This window comes from Triticum urartu, chromosome 3A (genome assembly GCF_056163025.1).
Source record: "Triticum urartu cultivar PI428250 chromosome 3A, HENAU_Tu73, whole genome shotgun sequence".
Lineage (NCBI taxonomy): Eukaryota > Viridiplantae > Streptophyta > Magnoliopsida > Poales > Poaceae > Triticum > Triticum urartu.
In genome coordinates, this window is record NC_141875.1 from 648,610,124 (window position 1) to 648,630,056 (window position 19,933).

The following is a 19,933-nucleotide window of genomic DNA, read 5'->3' on the forward strand; positions in this document are numbered from 1 at the left end:
AGAGTAGAGGGGGGAGAAAACATCATAAGATCCAACTATAATAGCAAAGCTCGTGATACATCAAGATCGTATCACCTCAAGAACACGAGAGAGAGGGAGAGAGATCAAACACATAGCTACTGGTACATACCCTCAGCCCCGAGGGAGAACTACTCCCTCCTCGTCATGGAGAGCACAGGGATGATGAAGATGGCCACCTGAGAGGGATTCCCCCTCCGGCAGGGTGCCGGAACGGGTCTAGATTGGCTTTCGGTGGCTACAGAGGCTTCTGGCGGCGGAACTCTCGATCTATTGTGCTCCCCGATGTTTTTAGGGTATATGGAGATATATAGGCAGAAGAAGTACATCAGGGGTGCCACGAGGGGCCCACGAGGGTGGAGGGCGCGCCCAGAGGGGGTGGGTGCGCCCCCCTACCTCGTGGCCTCCTCGAAGCGTCCTTGACGTAGCCTCTGATAACCCACAAGTATAGGGGATCGCAACAGTTTTCGATAAGTAAGAGTGTCGAACCCAACGAGGATCTAAAGGTAGAACAAATATTCCCTCAAGTTCTATCGACCACCGATACAACTCTACGCACGCTTGACGTTCGCTTTACCTAGAACAAGTATGAAACTAGAAGTACTTCGTAGGTGTTGTTGGATAGGTTTGCAAGATAATAAAGAGTACATAAATAAAAATTAGGGACTGTTTAGATAAAGAAACAATAAAGTACATATAGCGAGTGTGGAAAAGTGGTGGTAGGAGTTCCGAAATTGCCCCTAAGCAATTGACTACTTTACTAGACCGATAGCAAGTATTATGTGGGAGAGGCCACTGCTAGCATTTCATCCCTGACTTGGAATTCTATGCACTTATGATTCGAACTATTAGCAAGCATCCACAACTACTAATGTTCATTAAGGTAAAACCCAACCATAGCATTAAGGTATATTGGTCCCCCTTCAATCCCGTATGCATCAATTTCTATGCTAGGTTGAAGCTTCTGTCACTCTTGCCCTCCAATACATAGTCCTATCAACATACAACTAACCCTAGGGTGTGATCCACGCGCGCAATCATATGATGGGCACCAAATGACAGCAACATAACCACAAGCAAATTAAATCAATCATAGCAATTCATCAACCACCGATAGGACAATGAAAATCTACTCAGACATCATAGGATGGCAACACATCATTGGATAATAATATGAAGCATAAAGTGCCATGTTCAAGTAGAGGGTACAGCGGGTTGCGGGAGAGTGGACCGCTGTAGATAGAGGGGGGAAGGTGATGGAGATGTTGGTGAAGATAGCGGAGGTGTTGGTGAAGATCGCGGTGATGATGATGGCCCCCTGTGGCACTCCGGTGCCACCGGAAGCGAGGGGGAGAGAGCCCCCCTCCTTCTTCTTCTTCCTTAACCTCATCCCTAGATTGGAGAAGGGTTTCCCCTCTGGTCCATGGCCTCCATGGCAAGGGAGGGGCGAGAGCCCCTCCGAGATTGGATCTGTCTCTCTGTCTCTCTCTGTTTCTGCGTTCTGTTCTGGCTCTGTTTCACCGTTTCGTATATATATGGAGATCCGTAACTCCGATTGGGCTAAAATTTTAACACGATCTCTATCCGGATATTAGCTTTCTTGCGGCGAAAGAAGGGCACCAACCGCCTTACGGGGTGGCCACGAGGGTCAGGGGCGCGCCTGACACCCTGGGGCGCGCCCCCTACCTCATGGGCCCCTCGAGCATCGTCTCGCGTGGATTCTTCTTCCCAAAAATCATATATATTCCAAAAAAAATCGCCGTCAGTTTTTATTCCGTTTGGACTCCCTTTGATATGGATATTCTATGTAACAAAAAACATGCAACAAACAGGAACTGGCACTGGGCACTGGATCAATATGTTAGTCCCAAAATAGTATAAAAAGTTGCCAAAAGTATATGAAAGTTGAATAATATTGGCATGGAACAATCAAAAATTACAGATACGACGGAGACGTATCAGCATCCCCAAGCTTAATTCCTGCTCGTCCTCGAGTAGGTAAATGATAAAGAAGATAATTTCTGATGTGGAATGCTACCTAGCATAATCTTGATCATATGTCTAATCATGGCATGAATATTAAGACACGAGTGATTCAAAGCAATAATCTATCTTTTGACATAAAGATAATAATACTTCAAGCCTACTAATAAAGCAATCGTGTCTTTTCAAAATAACATGGCCAAAGAAAGTTATCCCTACAAAATCATATAGTCTGGCTATGCTCCATCTTCACCACACAAATATTCACATCATGCACAACCCCGATGACAAGCCAAGCAATTGTTTCATACTTTTGACGTTCTCAAACCTTTTCAACTTTCACGCAATACATGAGCGTGAGCCATGGACATAGCACTATAGGTGGAATAGAATATGATGGTGGAGAAGACAAAAAGGAGAAGATAGTCTCACATCAACTAGGCGTATCAACGGGCTATGGAGATGCCCATCAATAGATATCAATGTGAGTGAGTAGGGATTGCCATGCAACGGATGCACTAGAGCTATAAATGTATGAAAGCTCAACAAAGGAAACTAAGTGGGTGTGCATCCAACTTGCTTGCTCACGAAGACCTAGGGCACTTGAGGAGGCCCATTGTTGGAATATACAAGCCAAGTTCTATAATAAAAATTCCCACTAGTATATGAAAGTGATAACTCAAGAGACTCTCTATATGAAGAACATGGTGCTATTTTGAAGCACAAGTGTGGAAAAAAGGAATAGTAGCATTGCCCCTTTTTATTTATTTTCTCTTTTTTGGCCTTTCTTTTTTTGGGGACAATGCTCTATTAATGATGATCATCACACTTCTATTTATTTACAACTCAATGATTACAACTTGATATCTAGAACAAAGATATGACTCTATATGAATGCCTCCGGCGGTGTACCAGGATGTGCAATGATCTAGCGTAGCAATGACATCAAAAAACGGACAAGCTATGAAAACATCATGCTAGCTATCTTACGATCATGCAAGGCAATATGACAATGAATGCTCAAGTCATGTATATGATGATGATGAAAGTTGCATGGCAATATATCTCGGAATGGCTAAGGAAATGCCATGATAGGTAGGTATGGTGGCTGTTTTGAGGAAGGTATATGGTGGGTTTATGGTACCGGCAAAAGTTGCGCGGTACTAGAGATGCTAGCAATGATGGAAGGGTGAGAGTGCGTATAATCCATGGACTCAACATTAGTCATAAAGAACTCACATACTTATTGCAAAAATATATTAGTCATCGAAACAAAGTACTACGCGCATGCTCCTAGGGGGATAGATTGGTAGGAAAAGACCATCGCTCATCCCCGACCGCCACTCATAAGGAAGACAATCAATAAACACCTCATGCTCTGACTTCGTTACATAACGGTTCACCATACGTGCATGCTACGGGAATCACAAACCTCAACACAAGTATTTCTACAATCCACAACTACCCACTAGCATGACTCTAATATCACCATATTTATATCGCAAAACTATTGCAAGGAATCAAAGATATCATATTCAGTGATCTACAAGTTTTATGTACGATTTTATGACTAACCATGTGAATGACCAGTTCATGTCATCTCTCCAAATAGATATAAGTGAAGCACAAGAGTTTAATTCTTTCTACAAAAGATATGCCCGTGCTCTAACAAATATAAGTGAAGCAAAAGAGCATTCTACAAATGGCGGTTGTCTATGTAAAGAGAAACAGGCAATCCAAACTTCAAATGATATAAGTGAAGCACATGAAGCATTCTATAAAGCCATACTCAAAGGATATAAGTGAAGTGCAATGAGCATTCTATAAATCAACCAAGGACTATCTCATACCAGAATGGTGCATAAAAGAAAAATGAAAACTAAATGCAAAAGACGCTCCAAGACTTGCACATATCGCATGAACGAAACGAATCCGAAAACATACAGATATTTGTTGAAGAAAGAGGGGATGCCTCCCCAGCATCCTCAAGCTTAGACGCTTGAGTCTCCTTGAATATTTACTTGGGGTGCCTCGGGCATCCCCAAGCTTGAGCTCTTACCTCTCTTCCTTCTTCTCACATCGAGACCTTCTCAATCATCGAACACTTTATCCACACAAAACTTCAACAGAAAACTCGGTAAGATCCGTTAGTATAATAAAGCAAATCACTACTCTAAGTACTGTTGCAAACCAATTCATATTTTTTTGCATTGTGTCTACTGTAATATAACTTTTTCATGGCTTAATCCACTAATATAAATTGATAGTTTCATCAAAACAAGCAAACTATGCATCAAAAACAGAATCTGTTTAAAACAGAATAGTCTGTAGTAATCTGAACATTCACCATACTTCTGATACTTGAAAAAATCTACCAAAATTAGGAAAAATAAACAATTTGTATAGGAAGATAGTGCAAAAAGAATCAGAACCATTTGACGTTCCAGCTAAAAATGTAAAATCGCGCACTACAGCCAAAGTTTCTGTCCTGCACCGTACAAACCATCAAGCAAATGTAAACATCCTAAAGGCAAACCTTGGCACATTATTTTTATAATACAATGGAATTGTACAAGGGGATAATTATTTTTATTGAAAAGTTTCTGTAATCAAGATTCACAAAGTTTCCGTGAGCATGAACAAAGTTCAAGGCTAGCTCCCACTTCAACAATGCTTGTCTTTCTCACTTTCGCTTTCCTTTTTAAAAAAGTTTTGGGTTCCCCTCTTTATTTTTGTTGTTTTAAAACTATATGAAAGCACTCAACAGAAATAAATGACTCTCTAAAACTTCCGGGTTGTCTCCCTGGCAGCGCTTTCTTTAAAGCCATTAAGCTAGGCATGTAGTGCTCAAGTAATGAATCCACCCGGATCCCAAGGTATATCAAAGCCAATTTTAATTAACAATGATTTATAATTTAGTAGTGAGCACAAATTAAATATATCATGCAACAACGAAGTCTAACTCTCTTCCTATGCATTGGCATGTCATAAAAGAACAATTCATGCACACATAGTAAAGGCCAATGCATAGTATAAACAGTTTCTTGCAATTTTATCATATTGGAAACATAGAGAGGTGGAGATATAGTTCCTCTCTCATAATAATTGCAAGTAGGAGCAGCAAGCACATGCATATTATATTCATCAAAATCATCATGTGCAACGGTAAAAGGCAACCCATCAATATAATCCTTAATAAGTGCAAACTTCTCCGATATAGTATAATCGGGAGAATTCAAAAAGATAATAGGACTATTATGCGTGGGTGCAACAGCAACAATTTCATGTTTAACATAAGGAACTATAGCAAGTTCATATCCATAAGCATAATTCATATTGGCATCTTGGCCATAAGCATAGCAAGCATCATCAAAAAGGGATATTTCAAGAGAATCAATGGGATCATAACAGTCATCATAGCAATCATCCTTCGGTAAGCACGAAGGGGAATTAAACAATGTATGAGTTGAAGAGTTACTATCATTAGAAGGTGGGCACGGGTGATCAATCCGCTCTTCCTCCTTTTGTTCTTCGCTCTCCTCCTCGTCTTTTTCATCCAATGAGCTCACAGTGTCATCAACTTCTTCTTCCATAGATTCCTGCAAAATATTAGTCTCTTCTTGGACAGCGGAGTATTCCTCAATATATTGTTTAACATGGGTATTAGAAGCATAATTATCATATCAATATTTAAGTATAGCAAAATTTTCAGATTTGTGAAAAGTAGCATCATACTTTTCAATCAAAGAAGCAATTTCATAAGCACCCTCAAAAGCAACAAATTCTTCAATTTGTTGAACATCATAGTAACTATAAACACCCTTAGCATACGAAGATAAGATCCCATTATCAATAAACTCACATTGGTAGGGAAGGTGTTTCTTAGAGTTTTCAGAACAATAAGTAAAATCATATATTTCACATAAATTCCAAGCATAGCATTGCAAACGTTGAATTTGACCCCATAATAGTTTCCCTTTTCAGATATACGGTGTCGCACATAACAAGCATGCTCATCTAAAGATTTGCCCTCAACTAAGCTAGTTGGGGTTTCAGCACGAGCACATAGGGATCGAAGATAATCCAAGTAATAAGCTTCAGCAGTGTGATAGATTTTGATTGGTTCTTCAACCATTGGTTCAGTAGGTACAACTATTTTTTTGGTATTTTGCGTTTCCTACCCATAACTGAAGATAGGAAACAACTAAGAACAGCAAATAAAAATTACTTAGTGATAAAGCAAACAAGCACACACGAGAATATTCACCCCACGCTATTGCTCCCCGGCAACGACGCCAGAAAAAGGTCTTGATAACCCACAAGTATAGGGGATTGCAACAGTTTTCGATAAGTAAGAGTGTCGAACCCAACAAGGAGCTAAAGGTAGAACAAATATTCCCTCAAGTTCTATCGACCACCGATACAACTCTACGCACGCTTGACGTTCACTTTACCTAGAATAAGTATGAAACTAGAAGTACTTTGTAGGTGTTGTTGGATAGGTTTGCAAGATAATAAAGAGTACGTAAATAAAAATTAGGGGCTGTTTAGATAAAGAAACAATAAAGTAAATATAGCGAGTGTGGAAAAGTGGTGGTAGGAGTTGCGAAATTGCCCCTAAGCAATTGACTACTTTACTAGACCGATAGCAAGTATTATGTGGGAGAGGCCACTGCTAGCATGTCATCCCTGACTTGGAATTCTATGCACTTATGATTGGAACTATTATCAAGCATCCGCAACTACTAATGTTCATTAAGGTAAAACCCAACCATAGCATTAAGGTATATTGGTCCCCCTTCAATCCCGTATGCATCAATTTCTATGCTAGGTTGAAGCTTCTGTCACTCTTGCCCTCCAATACATAGTCCTATCAACATACAACTAACCCTAGGGTGTGATCCACGCGCGCAATCATATGATGGGCACCAAATGACAGCAACATAACCACAAGCAAATTAAATCAATCATAGCAATTCATCAACCACCGATAGGACAACGAAAATCTACTCAGACATCATAGGATGGCAACACATCATTGGATAATAATATGAAGCATAAAGCACCATGTTCAAGTAGAGGGTACAGCAGGTTGCGGGAGAGTGGACCGCTGTAGATAGAGGGGGGAAGGTGATGGAGATGTTGGTGAAGATAGCGGAGGTGTTGGTGAAGATCGCGGTGATGATGATGGCCCCCGGTGGCACTCCAGTGCCACCGGAAGCGAGGGGGAGAGAGCCCCCCTCCTTCTTCTTCTTCCTTAACCTCCTCCCTAGATGGGAGAAGGGTTTCCCCTCTGGTCCATGGCCTCCATGGCAAGGGAGGGGCGAGAGCCCCTCCGAGATTGGATCTGTCTCTTTGTCTCTCTCTGTTTCTGCGTTCTGTTCTGACTCTGTTTCACCGTTTCGTATATATATGGAGATCCATAACTCCGATTGGGCTGAAATTTTAACACGATCTCTATCCGGATATTAGCTTTCTTGTGGTGAAAGAAGGGCACCAACCGCCTTACGGGGTGGCCACGAGGGTCAGGGGCGCGTCTAACACCCTGGGGCGCGCCCCCTACCTCATGGGCCCCTCGAGCATCGTCTCGCGTGGATTCTTCTTCCCAAAAATCATATATATTCCAAAAAAATCTCCGTCAGTTTTTATTCCGTTTGGACTCCGTTTGATATGGATATTCTGTGAAACAAAAAACATGCAACAAACAGGAACTGGCACTGGGCACTGGATCAATATGTTAGTCCCAAAAATAGTATAAAAAGTTGCCAAACGTATATGAAAGTTGAATAATATTGGCATGGAACAATCAAAAATTATAGATACGATGGAGACGTATCAGCCTCCAAGTCTCCCGGGATGATTTCCTTCCAAAAAAGAGTTCCGTGAAGTTTCAGGTCAATTGGACTCCGTTTGATTTTTCTTTTCTTCAAAACCCTAAAATAGGAAAAAAAAAACAGAAACTGGCACTGGGCTCTGGGTTAATAGGTTAGGCCCAAAAATAATATAAAAGTGTATAATAAAGCCCATAAACATCCAAAACAGAAGATAATATAGCATGGAGCAATCAAAAATTATAGATACGTTGGAGACGTATCAGCGATCTTATGGCAACTTGTTTAACTTATGTCTGTACTCAGATATTGTTGCTTCCGCTGACTCGTCTATGATCGTGCTCTTGTATTGGAGCCCTCGAGGCCCCTGGCTTGTAATATGATGCTTGTATGACTTATTTTATTTGTAGATTTGTGTTGTGATATCTTCCCATGAGTCCCTAATCTTGATCATACATGTTTGCGTGTATGATTAGTGTACGATTGAATCAGGGGCGTCACATTATTATTGGTGTTGGAAAAGTCACACAGTTTGGTATTTTGTTGAGTCATCATGACAAGCAAGCAATCCAACACACGAGCACATAAAAGGCAAGCGAAGCAGACGAATAGAAGAGGGGCGAAGAAAAGGCGAATCTTTTCAAAAATCATTTTAGAAGTGGGGGAGAGGAAAACGAGAGGCGAATGGCAAAATAATGTAATGCGAGAGATGAGAGTTTATGATGGGTACTTGGTATGTCTTGACTTGTCGTAGATATCCCTGGCAACGACGCTAGAAATTCTTCCTGCTACCTCTTGAGCTTGCTTTCGTTTTTCCCTTGAAGAGGAAAGGGTGATGCAGCAAAGTAGAGTAAGTATCTCCCTCAGTTTTGAGAACTAAGGTATCAATCCAGTAGGAGACAATGCACAAGTCGCCGAATACCTGCACAAACAAACACCAACTTGCACCCAACGCGACAAAGGGGTTGTCAATCCCTTCACGGTTATTTGCAAAGTGAGATCTGATAGAGATGGATAAAGGGTAAAGTAATATTTTTGGTATTTTTGGTTTATGGAACAGAAAGTAAAAGATTGCAAATGAAGTAAATAGGAAACTAAAATTGTAGATTGGAAACTTATATGATGAAAAATAGACCTGAGGGCCATATGTTTCACTAGAGGCATCTCTCAAGATAGAAATTATTACGGTGGGTAAACAAATTACTACCGAGCAATTGATAGAAAAAGCACAAAGTTATGACGATATCTAAGGCAATGATCTTGAGTATAGGCATCATGTCCGTATCAAGTAGACCGACTCCTGTCTGCATCTACTACTATTACTCCACAGATCGATCGACTCCTGCCCGCATCTAGAGTATTAAGTTCATAAGAATAGAGTAACACATTAAGTAAGATGACATGATGTAGCGGGATAAACTCAAGCAATATGATGAAAACCCCATCTTGTTATCCTCGATGGAACAATACAATATGTGTCGGTTCCCCTTCTATCACTAGGATCGAGCACCACAAGATTGAACCCAAAGCTAAGCACTTCTCCCATTGCAAGAAAAAACAATCTAGTTGGCCAAACCAAATCGATAGTTCGAAGAGACTTGCAAAGATATCAAATCATGCATATAAGAATTCAGAGGATATTCAAATAATATCCATAGATAAGCTCATCATAAATCCAGAATTCATCAGATCTCGGCAAACACACCGCAAAAAGAGTATTACATCGAATAGATCTCCAAGAACATCGAGGAGAACATGGCATTGAGAATCAAAGAGAGAGAGAAGAAGCCATCTAGTTACTATCTATGGACCCGTAGGTCTGTGGTAAACTACTCACTCTTCATCAGAGAGGCAAATGGTGTTGATGTAGAAGCCCTCCATGATCGAATCCCCCTTCGGCAGGATGCCGGAAAAGGCCCCTGGATGGGATCTCACGGGTGCAGAAGGTTGCGGCAGTGGAGAAGTGTTTCCGTGGCTCTCCTCGTAGGTTTTGGAATATTTGAGAATATATATATAGGCAAAAGAAATAGGCCGGTGGAGTCACTAGGGGCCCACAAGGGTGGGGCGCGCCCTACCCCCTGGGTGCACCCTACAACCTTGTGGCCGCCTCATGGCTTCCCTGATGTGCACTCCAAGTCCTTTGAATGTCTTCTGGTCCAAGAAAAATCACTGCGAAAGTTTCATTCCGTTTGGTATTCCTTTTCTGCGAAACTCTAAAACAAGGAAAAACAGGAACTGACACTGGGTTCTAGGTTAATAGGTTAGTCCCAAAAATCATATAAAATAGCATATTAATGCATATAAAACATCCAAAACAGATAATATAATAGCATGGAACAATAAAAAATTATAGATACTTTGGAGACGTATCAGAAGGCTAGCAAACACAACGATAACTAGATCGAAAAGGCGCAGGCCTCCTGCCTGGGGCCTCCTAACTACTCCTGGTCGTCGGTGGTCTCCACGTAGTCGTAGGCTCCGTCGAGGTAGTAGTAGTCATCGGCGGGATCACCTGGCTCCTGGGCTCCGTCATGTGATCGCAAAAATCAGGTAGAGGGGGAAAGGAGTAGCAAAGCAACCATGAGTACTCATCCAAAGTACTCGCAAGACTTATATCAGATCTATGCTAAGTATGCATCGGTTTCAAAGGAATGGGGCTATATCTTTGGACTATACCGCAGAAATACCAGAATAGAGGGAAGGCCTAGCCTATCAAGACTAGCATCTTGCGGCGTCTTGTAGCATTAGAAGAGTTTAGATTAGCATATCATAAGGTAACAAGTATATTTTAGTAACGCTCTGAGATCCCTCCTCGACTACCTGCGAGAAAGCGATCCCGAAGCCATCATATCCATTTAGTGTAACAAGTATCCAGTTCTACTTGTACTAGATCGGGATACAACTTCGAGTGTCCGTTACCGTGGACACGACTATTCGAATAGACATACTTCCCTGCAGGGGTACACCAACTTACCCAACATGCTCGATTAACTTTGGCCGGACACACTTTTCCTGGTCATGCCTGGCCTCGGCTGATCGACACACTGTAGTCCTACCTAGACTCAACAGAGAGGTCAGCACGCCGGTCTACATCATAAGCACCCAGGGGTCTTGGGCACATCGCCATTTGCACTCATGCGCGTTGTGTACGCGGCCTGGAGTTGACCCACCTCATTATACAAGCGCAGGCGGTTACCATCCAACCGGGCATGCGCGGCTCAATTGCTGACGTCCGAAGAGCTTTCGGAGAATCGTACAACATTGAGTACCCATATATTAGCAGACAGTTGATAACTTGATATTCATACATAAGTAGAAAGTTTTTTTTTGACAACTTACATAAGTGGCAAGTTAGTGCTGCTAGTAGAGTGTTAGTTTAAACACTTGCAGGTTCATACCAATTCTTTTGCAATGTGTGATGTATAATCAAAATTAGTGCTTAATACATGGCACAATTTGTAGGGTGATTCCATAGGATTTCTCTTGCAACAAGTAACCCTACTGCATTTTTTAAATAACAACATCTAGATGACATCTTAGACATGATTCAAATCAAATAAAACAAGAACTAACATAATGAATTGACAACTGGAAATGGAACGGCCAGTAAAAAATATATATTAAAAATCATACTATATTCTCTACCCTCCTTCGATTGTACGCCATCGCCGGAGATTGAAAAATACATCAAACCAACAATAAAGGAAATGGCCATCTACAAATGCCCTCACCATATCAGTCTTTGAATACCGCAATAGTCACTCAACCCTTGAGACGAGATCCAGAAATCAATGAAGCATTATTGGTTAAAGTATCACCCCACGCATAGCAGTCTTGCAATACATCACCACCAGCTCAGAGAATTGAAGAAACACACCATGCCACACAACACCGTTAAAATCGTCATACCAATAGCCAGCCCATACTCTCTTTAAAAGACTTGCCCGTAAAAAAACTGTCTTTAAAAGACACACCATGAAACAATGCATAGCTCCAGGATGATACCTCGCATGCCATGTAGGATTAAATGTCAGAAAAGGTAAGTTCAGACGGGGAAACGGGATCCTCTGCAGGAGGCGGATGCTCGGAGAAAAAAGGTGTGGTCCGGTGTAAAAAGCTGAAAAGATTGAAGTGGAGAGTAGAGATGCATATGTACTAGTCTTTATTTTATTTTTATTCCTTAATGAGACCCATTAGATGCCAAACTATTTTTTCTCAAAGGGCATCTGTATCCACATTGCCACCTTAGTTTTCATGCCTAAAAGCTTAAAAAAATGGGGACGTTGTAAAGGCGACGGAGAAAGAAGAAACGAGACGGACGCTTCCCTCGTCAAAAAGAGAGAAAAGGGAACGCGTCGCTGGCCCACCACCCAGTTTTGACCCCGCTCGTGCAGTCCAGCTCGGGTAGTCCGCCATTGGTCAAGTCCCCCATTCCTTTCTCCCCTCTCCCTCCGTCTCCCCGCCTCGTCTCCGCCCGCCGCTCGCCGCCGCACAACCTCCTACTATTGGGTCGGCTCTCCTACCCCCACGGCATCCAGCTCGCGCTGCGCTGGGATTTACCGGGCCGGCGGAGACTCGCCCGGCTGGCCGCGAAGATGGACGCGCGTCAGACTGCGCAGGTGAATCAGGTCGTCGGCGCCGTCGGGATGCCGCCGCTGCAAAGCCAGACGCAGGACGCGTGGGTCGATCCCCAGTTCGTTATGATGCGCAGCAGCATCCGAGACAAGATGTAAGCGTTCAGTGCTCTTATCTGCTCCAGTTGGAAATAATCGATATTCATGCTCCAGAAAATGGGTTGGAATTGAATTCTCTAAACAATAGATTCCATCAGGCATCATGCTTACTGGAGTACTACGTTGTTTCATTCACAAAATTATAAGCAAAAGCGATTGTAGATATGGTGCTGTTCGAAATTTTAGTGGCTTCCCTTGAAGTTTAGAAGGGTGTTGCATACACATTGGCAACTTTGGGGGTGCGTTTAGATCCTCTGTTCGGCTCTGAGGGTTATTTAGGCTATAAGGCTGATGATGCCTGACGGTTCGAGTTTGATATGAAAGCAAGGAGGGTAGTTCTTTATTTAATTTTATTACATATACTTGTTATTGAATTGGCAGATTCGAGTATATAGGAAGGAAGCAAACCTCGGCTGATTGGCGGAGGAGGTTACCCGAGCTCGCGAGGAGGCTTGAGGAAATCTTGTTTAGAAAATACCCAAGCAAGGTGTTGACCCCTTGCCTTCTTATTTTGTAGCTTTGGCTTTCGAGCAATCAAGTCCATTTCCGAGCAAAATTAAATATCACCGTTTCATCATTTAAAAAAAATTATATTCAGGCGGAGTACTACAATATGATGAAGCAGCAAATTGAGCCGCACTTGCAGTTTGCTATCAAGCAGTTGAGTGCTCAGAACCAACAATTGTCAAGACAGATAGCATCTTCCCCTGGCTATGGGACGATGATTCTGACACCTGGTATCACACAAGGCGCAAGTGAAACTTCTAGAATGTCTTATGTGACAGGCAATATTGGCCCTTCGTCGTCTGGTGCAGGCATGGTTCCTCTGAACGCCAACATGGGTACCTTGCTGCCAGGCGCAGATAGTTTTACTGAACTTGTGCTTATTTCCTTCAGGCTGTGTACCTTATTTTGAAATTCTTCTGTACCATGCTGTAGAAACTTCTAGCCTTGAAATCCAATGGCCAGCAACATATTGGACAAAATTGAACAGATGTGTTAACACCTAACAAACCACCTTTCTGGGAGTCTAGCTTTTGTGTTTGGAAAAGACCATCCACTAAGTAGCTATTGTATGACTAAAAAGCTGCAAGTGAAATGTTAACCTGAAAGATCCATTATTAGAATTTAACACTAATTATCTTCCTTTGGACGCTTAGCTTCCAAAAAAATTCCATTATCAATTAGAAATGGGATATCACACTGTTGAGTCTCAGTATTTACCCATATTGATTTATGACATTTTCGAACATACATATACCCCCTCTGTCTCAAAATGTAAGATGGCTTTTGACAAACGTCTTACATTTTGAGACAGAGGGAGTACTATTCAGTCTTGGAGCTGTATGCTCTAGTGTATATCACCTTTTTTTTCCTAGTTTCCCCTTTTGGACTATGTTTCCATTTACTAACTTGGTTTGTGTTGCTTTATTTCCAGGGGAAGCTCCTGATCAGCATGTGAACACACTGCTTTCTCTGGGGATGAACCCTACACATCAAGATCACCCCAGAGCCAGCAGCAACAACCTCATGGTAGACACAGTGGACACACCTGCAACCAACAGATTCTTGGTAAAAATTGTGCATTGTACTTCACAAATATCATGTACAGTAATACCAGCTCTCCAAGGCTTGCTTACAAACTGCAGCTCATGGTGATGCAGAAATCCCGTGCACCTCTGAAGGAGATCCGAAAGGAACCAAAGTTTAGCTGCCCAGTCTGCATGAATGAGCTGGTTGATGCGTCATCCACCATCTGTGGCCACATCTTCTGCCAGAAGTGCATCCAGGCCTCCATCCAGGCTCAGAGCAAGTGTCCGACCTGCCGTAGGACGCTAACTATGAACAGTTTCCACCGCGTCTACCTCCCGACGATGGACTGACCTGATCCACCCTGTTTTATTTTCTCTTTTACCCACGGGTGCCGCAAATCAGATGGTAACATTTCAGAAGCAGGTTTGATTAAGGATGACATTAACAGGGATATGGTTGTCATTTGCTTTTCTTTAGAGTCTTCTTAAGGCATTTGTATTATTTACCTGTATAAGATATATTTGCTTCCGCTGTGAGTTGTATCTTGGTTGCAAGACCCTTGTATTGTATCCATATGTTAAATTTGACTCTTCAGAGTTGTTGCATATATATGTTGCTGTGGATCTGTTACGGAATTGTGTTGTGATATCTACTGCTGCGCCCACGTCGTGTGTATGTTGTCATGTGCACATTGTGTGGGGTGGCATCTTCGGGTCAATATTATGCGGATGCTAGCGGAGGTGCTAGATCTGTACAGTGACGCTCCCAGGGCGCTACACTTTTGCCTTTGCGAGGTCATGTGGTGCAGTTGGTGCCCTGCGAGTCTGCTTGACCTTGTGGTCATTGCTTAGTCCCTCACTGATAGGAGGAGACACCTCCTCTATTTTTTTTCTTTTACGGCCATGACTTAAGCCCTTTGGACCTCCTGGGACAAGCTTGTGATTGCTCACGACTGTCTATGACATGTGCCTGACCTTGTTTACATTCCTATTGCATTTATGTAGCAATGGTGGCATCTCATGAGACTTGAGATGCTCGATGATCGGTGGGCTTCCGGTTCCAACAAGATAGCGTCAGTGGCCTCTTTGCATCCATTTATTTTTGTTTTGGGGCTTTCTTTGGTTGTGCCCCTGTGGCTTACTTTGTACTAGTTGTTCAGATTGGTCGGTGCTTTATCTATAAAGGCGGGCTAATGCCTAATTTCTTGAAGATGGCACCAAGAGTGTGTGGAACTGCGGATGGGTCGAACATGGTGTAGAGAATACATTTGGGCGAAAAGAAAGCCTCAAGCCTTGGATTTGAGGAGGAAATGAAAGATTAGGAGGTTTGGCAGGCGAAGGTTGCCAATATACTTCGGTGGTCGTTTATATACATGGTCCTCATTTGGCGTGCAAGCCCCCGCTCTATCGACCCCCTTGGGCTTCCAAAGCCGGTCATTCATTTGGGTTTTAAGAGTTATGTTGTAGAAGTTGTGTTTCACGTGTTTGGGAAAGTGGCAATGGTTGCGGCTCCAAGGTTAGATCTAGATCCTTTCTTTTTGCAATTTATGTGTAGTATTTTCAAAATTTGGATAATGTATTAGCCAATAGTTGATATTTATACAAGTGACAAGTTAGTGTTGTTAGTAAAATGTTACTTTAAACGATCGTATGTCCATACAGGTCCATAGCAAACTTTTTGAAATGTGTGTCATCCAACCAAAATTAATGTTTTATGTGGCACGATGCGTAGGGCAATTCCACATGATTTCTCTTGGAGCAACTAAGGGTTGCACTACTCTCACCGTCTCACCCAAAAACACAACCTACTGGGGTTTTCCCGTACATGCAGCCGCCTCTGCCTCCAAATGTCTTCTGGCACAGATAAAATGGGGAAGCCATCATTTGAGGATTAGCCATGAAATTTATGTTGTTCTGGACTTGACTAGGGTTTAGTCTACCTGTTTGGGCGATGATGCAAAAGGAAGATGATGTCGATATATCTAAGAATAGCATGTGTTTCTGTTTATGTGAGGATGGTCTCGTACTAAGAGCATCTCCAACAGCCGCGCTACGCGCTGCGCACAAAAAACTACTTTGCCGTGCGCCCTTCGTCTGGTTTTGCGCGGCTGGCAGTGCTGACTCCAACAGCCGCGCTAAAATGCAGCGCGCAAAAAATGCAGTGTGCGCAACTCGCCGGGGCATTGCATATGTTGCATTTTGAACACAAAATGAATTTGAAACCTTCAAAATGCAATGAACATGACATCTAAATTTCACACAAACAAGTTGATGAATAAAAGTTCATGCCCACAAGTTCAAAATCATGCCCACGAGTTCATCCAACCAAGTTCAAAATGCAAATCAAGTTCATGACACAAACGAAAGACACATCAAGCCTCGTCCTCGTCTTCATCCTCATCTTCGGAAGATGATTCTTCCTCCTCCGAAGATGATTCTTCCTCCTCCTCCTCATCGCGCACCGCATCACGTGAAGCTCCGACGGTGTTGGCAAGATCTTCAATGGCATCTTCATGGGAATGTGTGTGAGGAGGCACACCGGAAGACATTCCGCCCATCACGGCCGGAGGTGCACCCATGCCTCCCATGAGAGAAGCAAAACTCATGCCTCCCATGGCGGCCATAGCGTCGGGGGGTGCTCCAAAGCCACCCATGCCTCCCATGGTCTCCATGGTAGCTCCAAAGCCACCCATGGCACCTAATCCACCCACGGTACCTCCGAAGCCTCCCATGCCTCCCATGGCGCCAAGGCCACCGCCACCCATGGCGCCAAGGCCACCGCCACCCATTGCGCGAATCATGGCTCTTTTTTGGATCAAGACTTCTTCACGGCAAGATTGACATACTCCTTTTGCACCTCATTGAGGATAGATGTGTTCAAGAAGAACAAGTGCTTCTCCCATTCCAACAATCTAGTTCGCTCCTCATTGCTCATCTTCTTCTCCTCCAAAGCCACCTTCCTCTCCTTGGTCGCCACCCTCCTCTCCCCGGCCGCCAACCTCCTCTCCTTGGTCGCGGCATCTTGGTTCCTTGCCATTTTCCTCACCTCGTTGACTTCTTTTCTTGCCTTCACAATAGCTTCCATAGCATTTTTGAGCTCATCATCTCATTTCCTCTTCTTCTTTTCTTTTGCGTCTTTCTTGCACCCATCCGGTCATTTTGGCTTCGAGTATGAAACCGAGTTGGGTGTGGGGATTCTCTTGCCGCCACTTGATGCATCATCCTCATCATCATCATCATCATTCAACTCAATTGTTCGCTTGCGTTTGTTGCTCAAATGCAAATCATCACGCTTCTTCCATTTCTCATCATCCTTCAACACTTCATAGCAATGAGGCAAGGTAAATATCCTTCCTTTCTTGATCTTCCCCTTCTTGGTTCTTTTCTCCTCTCCTTTGAACAAGTTTTGTGCAATGTTGTACTACATGAAAACAAAGCAAGTTAGCACTTCGAACACCAACAATAAGTATCATGAACATGTATGGAATGCCACTTACTCTATTGTCCTCATTTGTGCCACTTGGGTTCAACTTGTCAACTGCCTTTTGTGCGGCCGCCCACCTTTCACAATCCGAGTTGATTGTCGACCACCGGGACTGAAGTGATCTCTCGGAGCGGTCAATTCCACTCACGTTGCAAACATCAAAGTGTTCTTTCATCCGCCCCCAATAAGCATCTCTACTTTCATCACCTCCAACGGATGGATCCCTCGACACTTGCAATAAAGTATTGCATAGTAAGATGTCATCGACACTGGTGTAATTGCCCGCTCTTCCTTTCGGCGCGTCGACAATGCCCTCACCATCCTCGTCCACCTCGAACTCATGCTCTTCGAAATGCATGTCATTGGTTTGAGACCAATGCGAATTGTTGGAGCCAACACCCATAGTTGACATGTATGCATCATTGCTACCTCTTGAGCACTTGCGTTGGATTTCCCTTGAAGAGGAAAGGGTGGTGCAGCAAAGTAGCGTAAGTATATCCATCAGTTTTTGAGAACCAAGGTATCAATCCAGTAGGAGGCTACGCGCAAGTCCCTCGCACCTACATGAAACAAATAAATCCTTGCAACCAACGCGATAAGGGGTTGTCAATCCCTACACGGTCACTTACGAGAGTGAGATCTGATAGATATGATAAGATAATATTTTTGGTATTTTTATGATAAAGATGCAAAGTAAAATAAAAGGCAATGAAAACAACTAAGTATTGGAAGATTAATATGATGAAGATAGACCCGGGGGCCATAGGTTTCACTAGTGGCTTCTCTCAAGAGCATAAGTATTTTACGGTGGGTGAACAAATTACTATTGAGCAATTGACAAAATTGAGCATAGTTATGAGAATATCTAGGTATGGTCATGTATATAGGCATCACGTCCGAGACAAGTAGACTGACTCCTGCCTGCATCTACTACTATTACTCCACACATCGACCGCTATCCAGCATGCATCTAGAGTATTAAGTTCAAGAGAACATAGTAACACTTTAAGCAAGATGACATGATGTAGAGGGATAAACTCATGCAATATGATGAAAAAACCATCTTGTTATCCTCGATGGCAACAATACAATACGTGCCTTGCTGCCCCTACTGTCACTGGGAAAGGACACCGCAAGATTGAACCCAAAGCAAAGCACTTCTCCCATTGCAAGAAAGATCAATCTAGTAGGTCAAACCTAACTGATAATTCAAAGAGACTTGCAAAGATAACCAATCATACATAAAAGAATTCAGAGAAGATTCAAATATTGTTCATAGATAAACTTGATCATAAACCCACAATTCATCGGTCTCAACAAACACACCGCAAAATAAGATTACATCGAATAGATCTCCACAAGAGAGGGGGAGAACTTTGTATTGAGATCCAAAAGGAGAGAAGAAGCCATATAGCTAATAACTATGGACCCGAAGGTCTAAGGTAAACTACTCACACTTCATCGGAGAGGCTATGGTGTTGATGTAGAAGCCCTCCGTGATCGATGTCCCCTCCGGCGGAGCTCCGGAACAGGCCCCAAGATGGGATCTCATGGATACAGAAAGTTACGGCGGTGGAATTAGGGTTTTGGCTCCGTATCTGATCGTTTGGGGGGTACGTAGGTATATATAGGAGGAAGGAGTACGTCGGTGGAGCAACAGGGGGCCACGAGGGTGGAGGGCGCGCCTGGGGGGGTAGGCGCACCCCCCTACCTCGTGGCCTCCATGTTGGTTGCTTGACGTAGGGTCTAAGTCTCCTGGATCTTGTTCGTTCCAAAAATCACGTTCCCGAAGGTTTCATTCCGTTTGGACTCCGTTTGATATTCCTTTTCTTCAAAACCCTAAAATAGGCAAAAAAAACAGCAATTCCGGGCTGGGCCTCCGGTTAATAGGTTAGTCCCAAAAATAATATAAAAGTGGATAATAAAGCCCAATAATGTCCAAAACAGAAGATAATATAGCATGGAGCAATCAAAAATTATGTATACGTTGGAGACGTATCAAGCATCCCCAAGCTTATTTCCTGCTCGTCCTCGAGTAGGTAAATGATAAAAACAGAATTTTTGATGTGGAATGCTACTTGGCATAATTTCAATGTAATTCTTCTTAATTGTAGTATGAATATTCAGATTCGAAAGATTCAAGACAAAAGTTTAATATTGACATAAAAATAATAATACTTCAAGCATACTAACTAAGCAATTATGTCTTCTCAAAATAACATGGCCAAAGAAAGTTATCCCTACAAAATCATATAGTCTAGCTATGTTCTATCTTCACCACACAAAGTATTTAAATCATGCACAACCCCGATGACAAGCCAAGCAATTGTTTCATACTTTTGGTGTTCTCAA

The 19,933-nt window shown here is 42.8% G+C and overlaps 1 protein-coding gene and 1 pseudogene across 1 annotated transcript; one reads left to right on the top strand and one right to left on the bottom strand.

Annotated features, from left to right (window-relative positions):
* Positions 1-12,203: 12,203 nt before the first annotated feature.
* On the top strand, positions 12,204-14,728 carry LOC125545876 (putative histone acetyltransferase HAC-like 1). The gene is made up of 5 exons (XM_048709933.2): positions 12,204-12,561; positions 12,947-13,052; positions 13,164-13,407; positions 14,004-14,137; positions 14,230-14,728. The coding sequence occupies exons 1-5, from the start codon at positions 12,428-12,430 to the stop codon at positions 14,446-14,448; spliced, it is 837 nt and encodes a 278-aa protein (XP_048565890.2). The 5' UTR covers positions 12,204-12,427; the 3' UTR covers positions 14,449-14,728.
* A 1,741-nt stretch (positions 14,729-16,469) lies between these two features.
* LOC147981068 (uncharacterized) lies at positions 16,470-17,182 on the bottom strand (annotated as a pseudogene).
* Between the last annotated feature and the right edge of the window lie 2,751 nt (positions 17,183-19,933).

Bases quoted from the DNA above. Each gene is read 5' to 3' on its own strand.
- LOC125545876 (XM_048709933.2), top strand. From the start codon at position 12,428: ATGGACGCGCGTCAGACTGCGCAGGTGAATCAGGTCGTCGGCGCCGTC. The intron at 13,053-13,163 runs GTGTTGACCCCT...AATTATATTCAG, and splicing joins TTAGAAAATACCCAAGCAAG to GCGGAGTACTACAATATGAT. The intron at 13,408-14,003 runs GTACCTTGCTGC...CTTTATTTCCAG, and splicing joins TCCTCTGAACGCCAACATGG to GGGAAGCTCCTGATCAGCAT.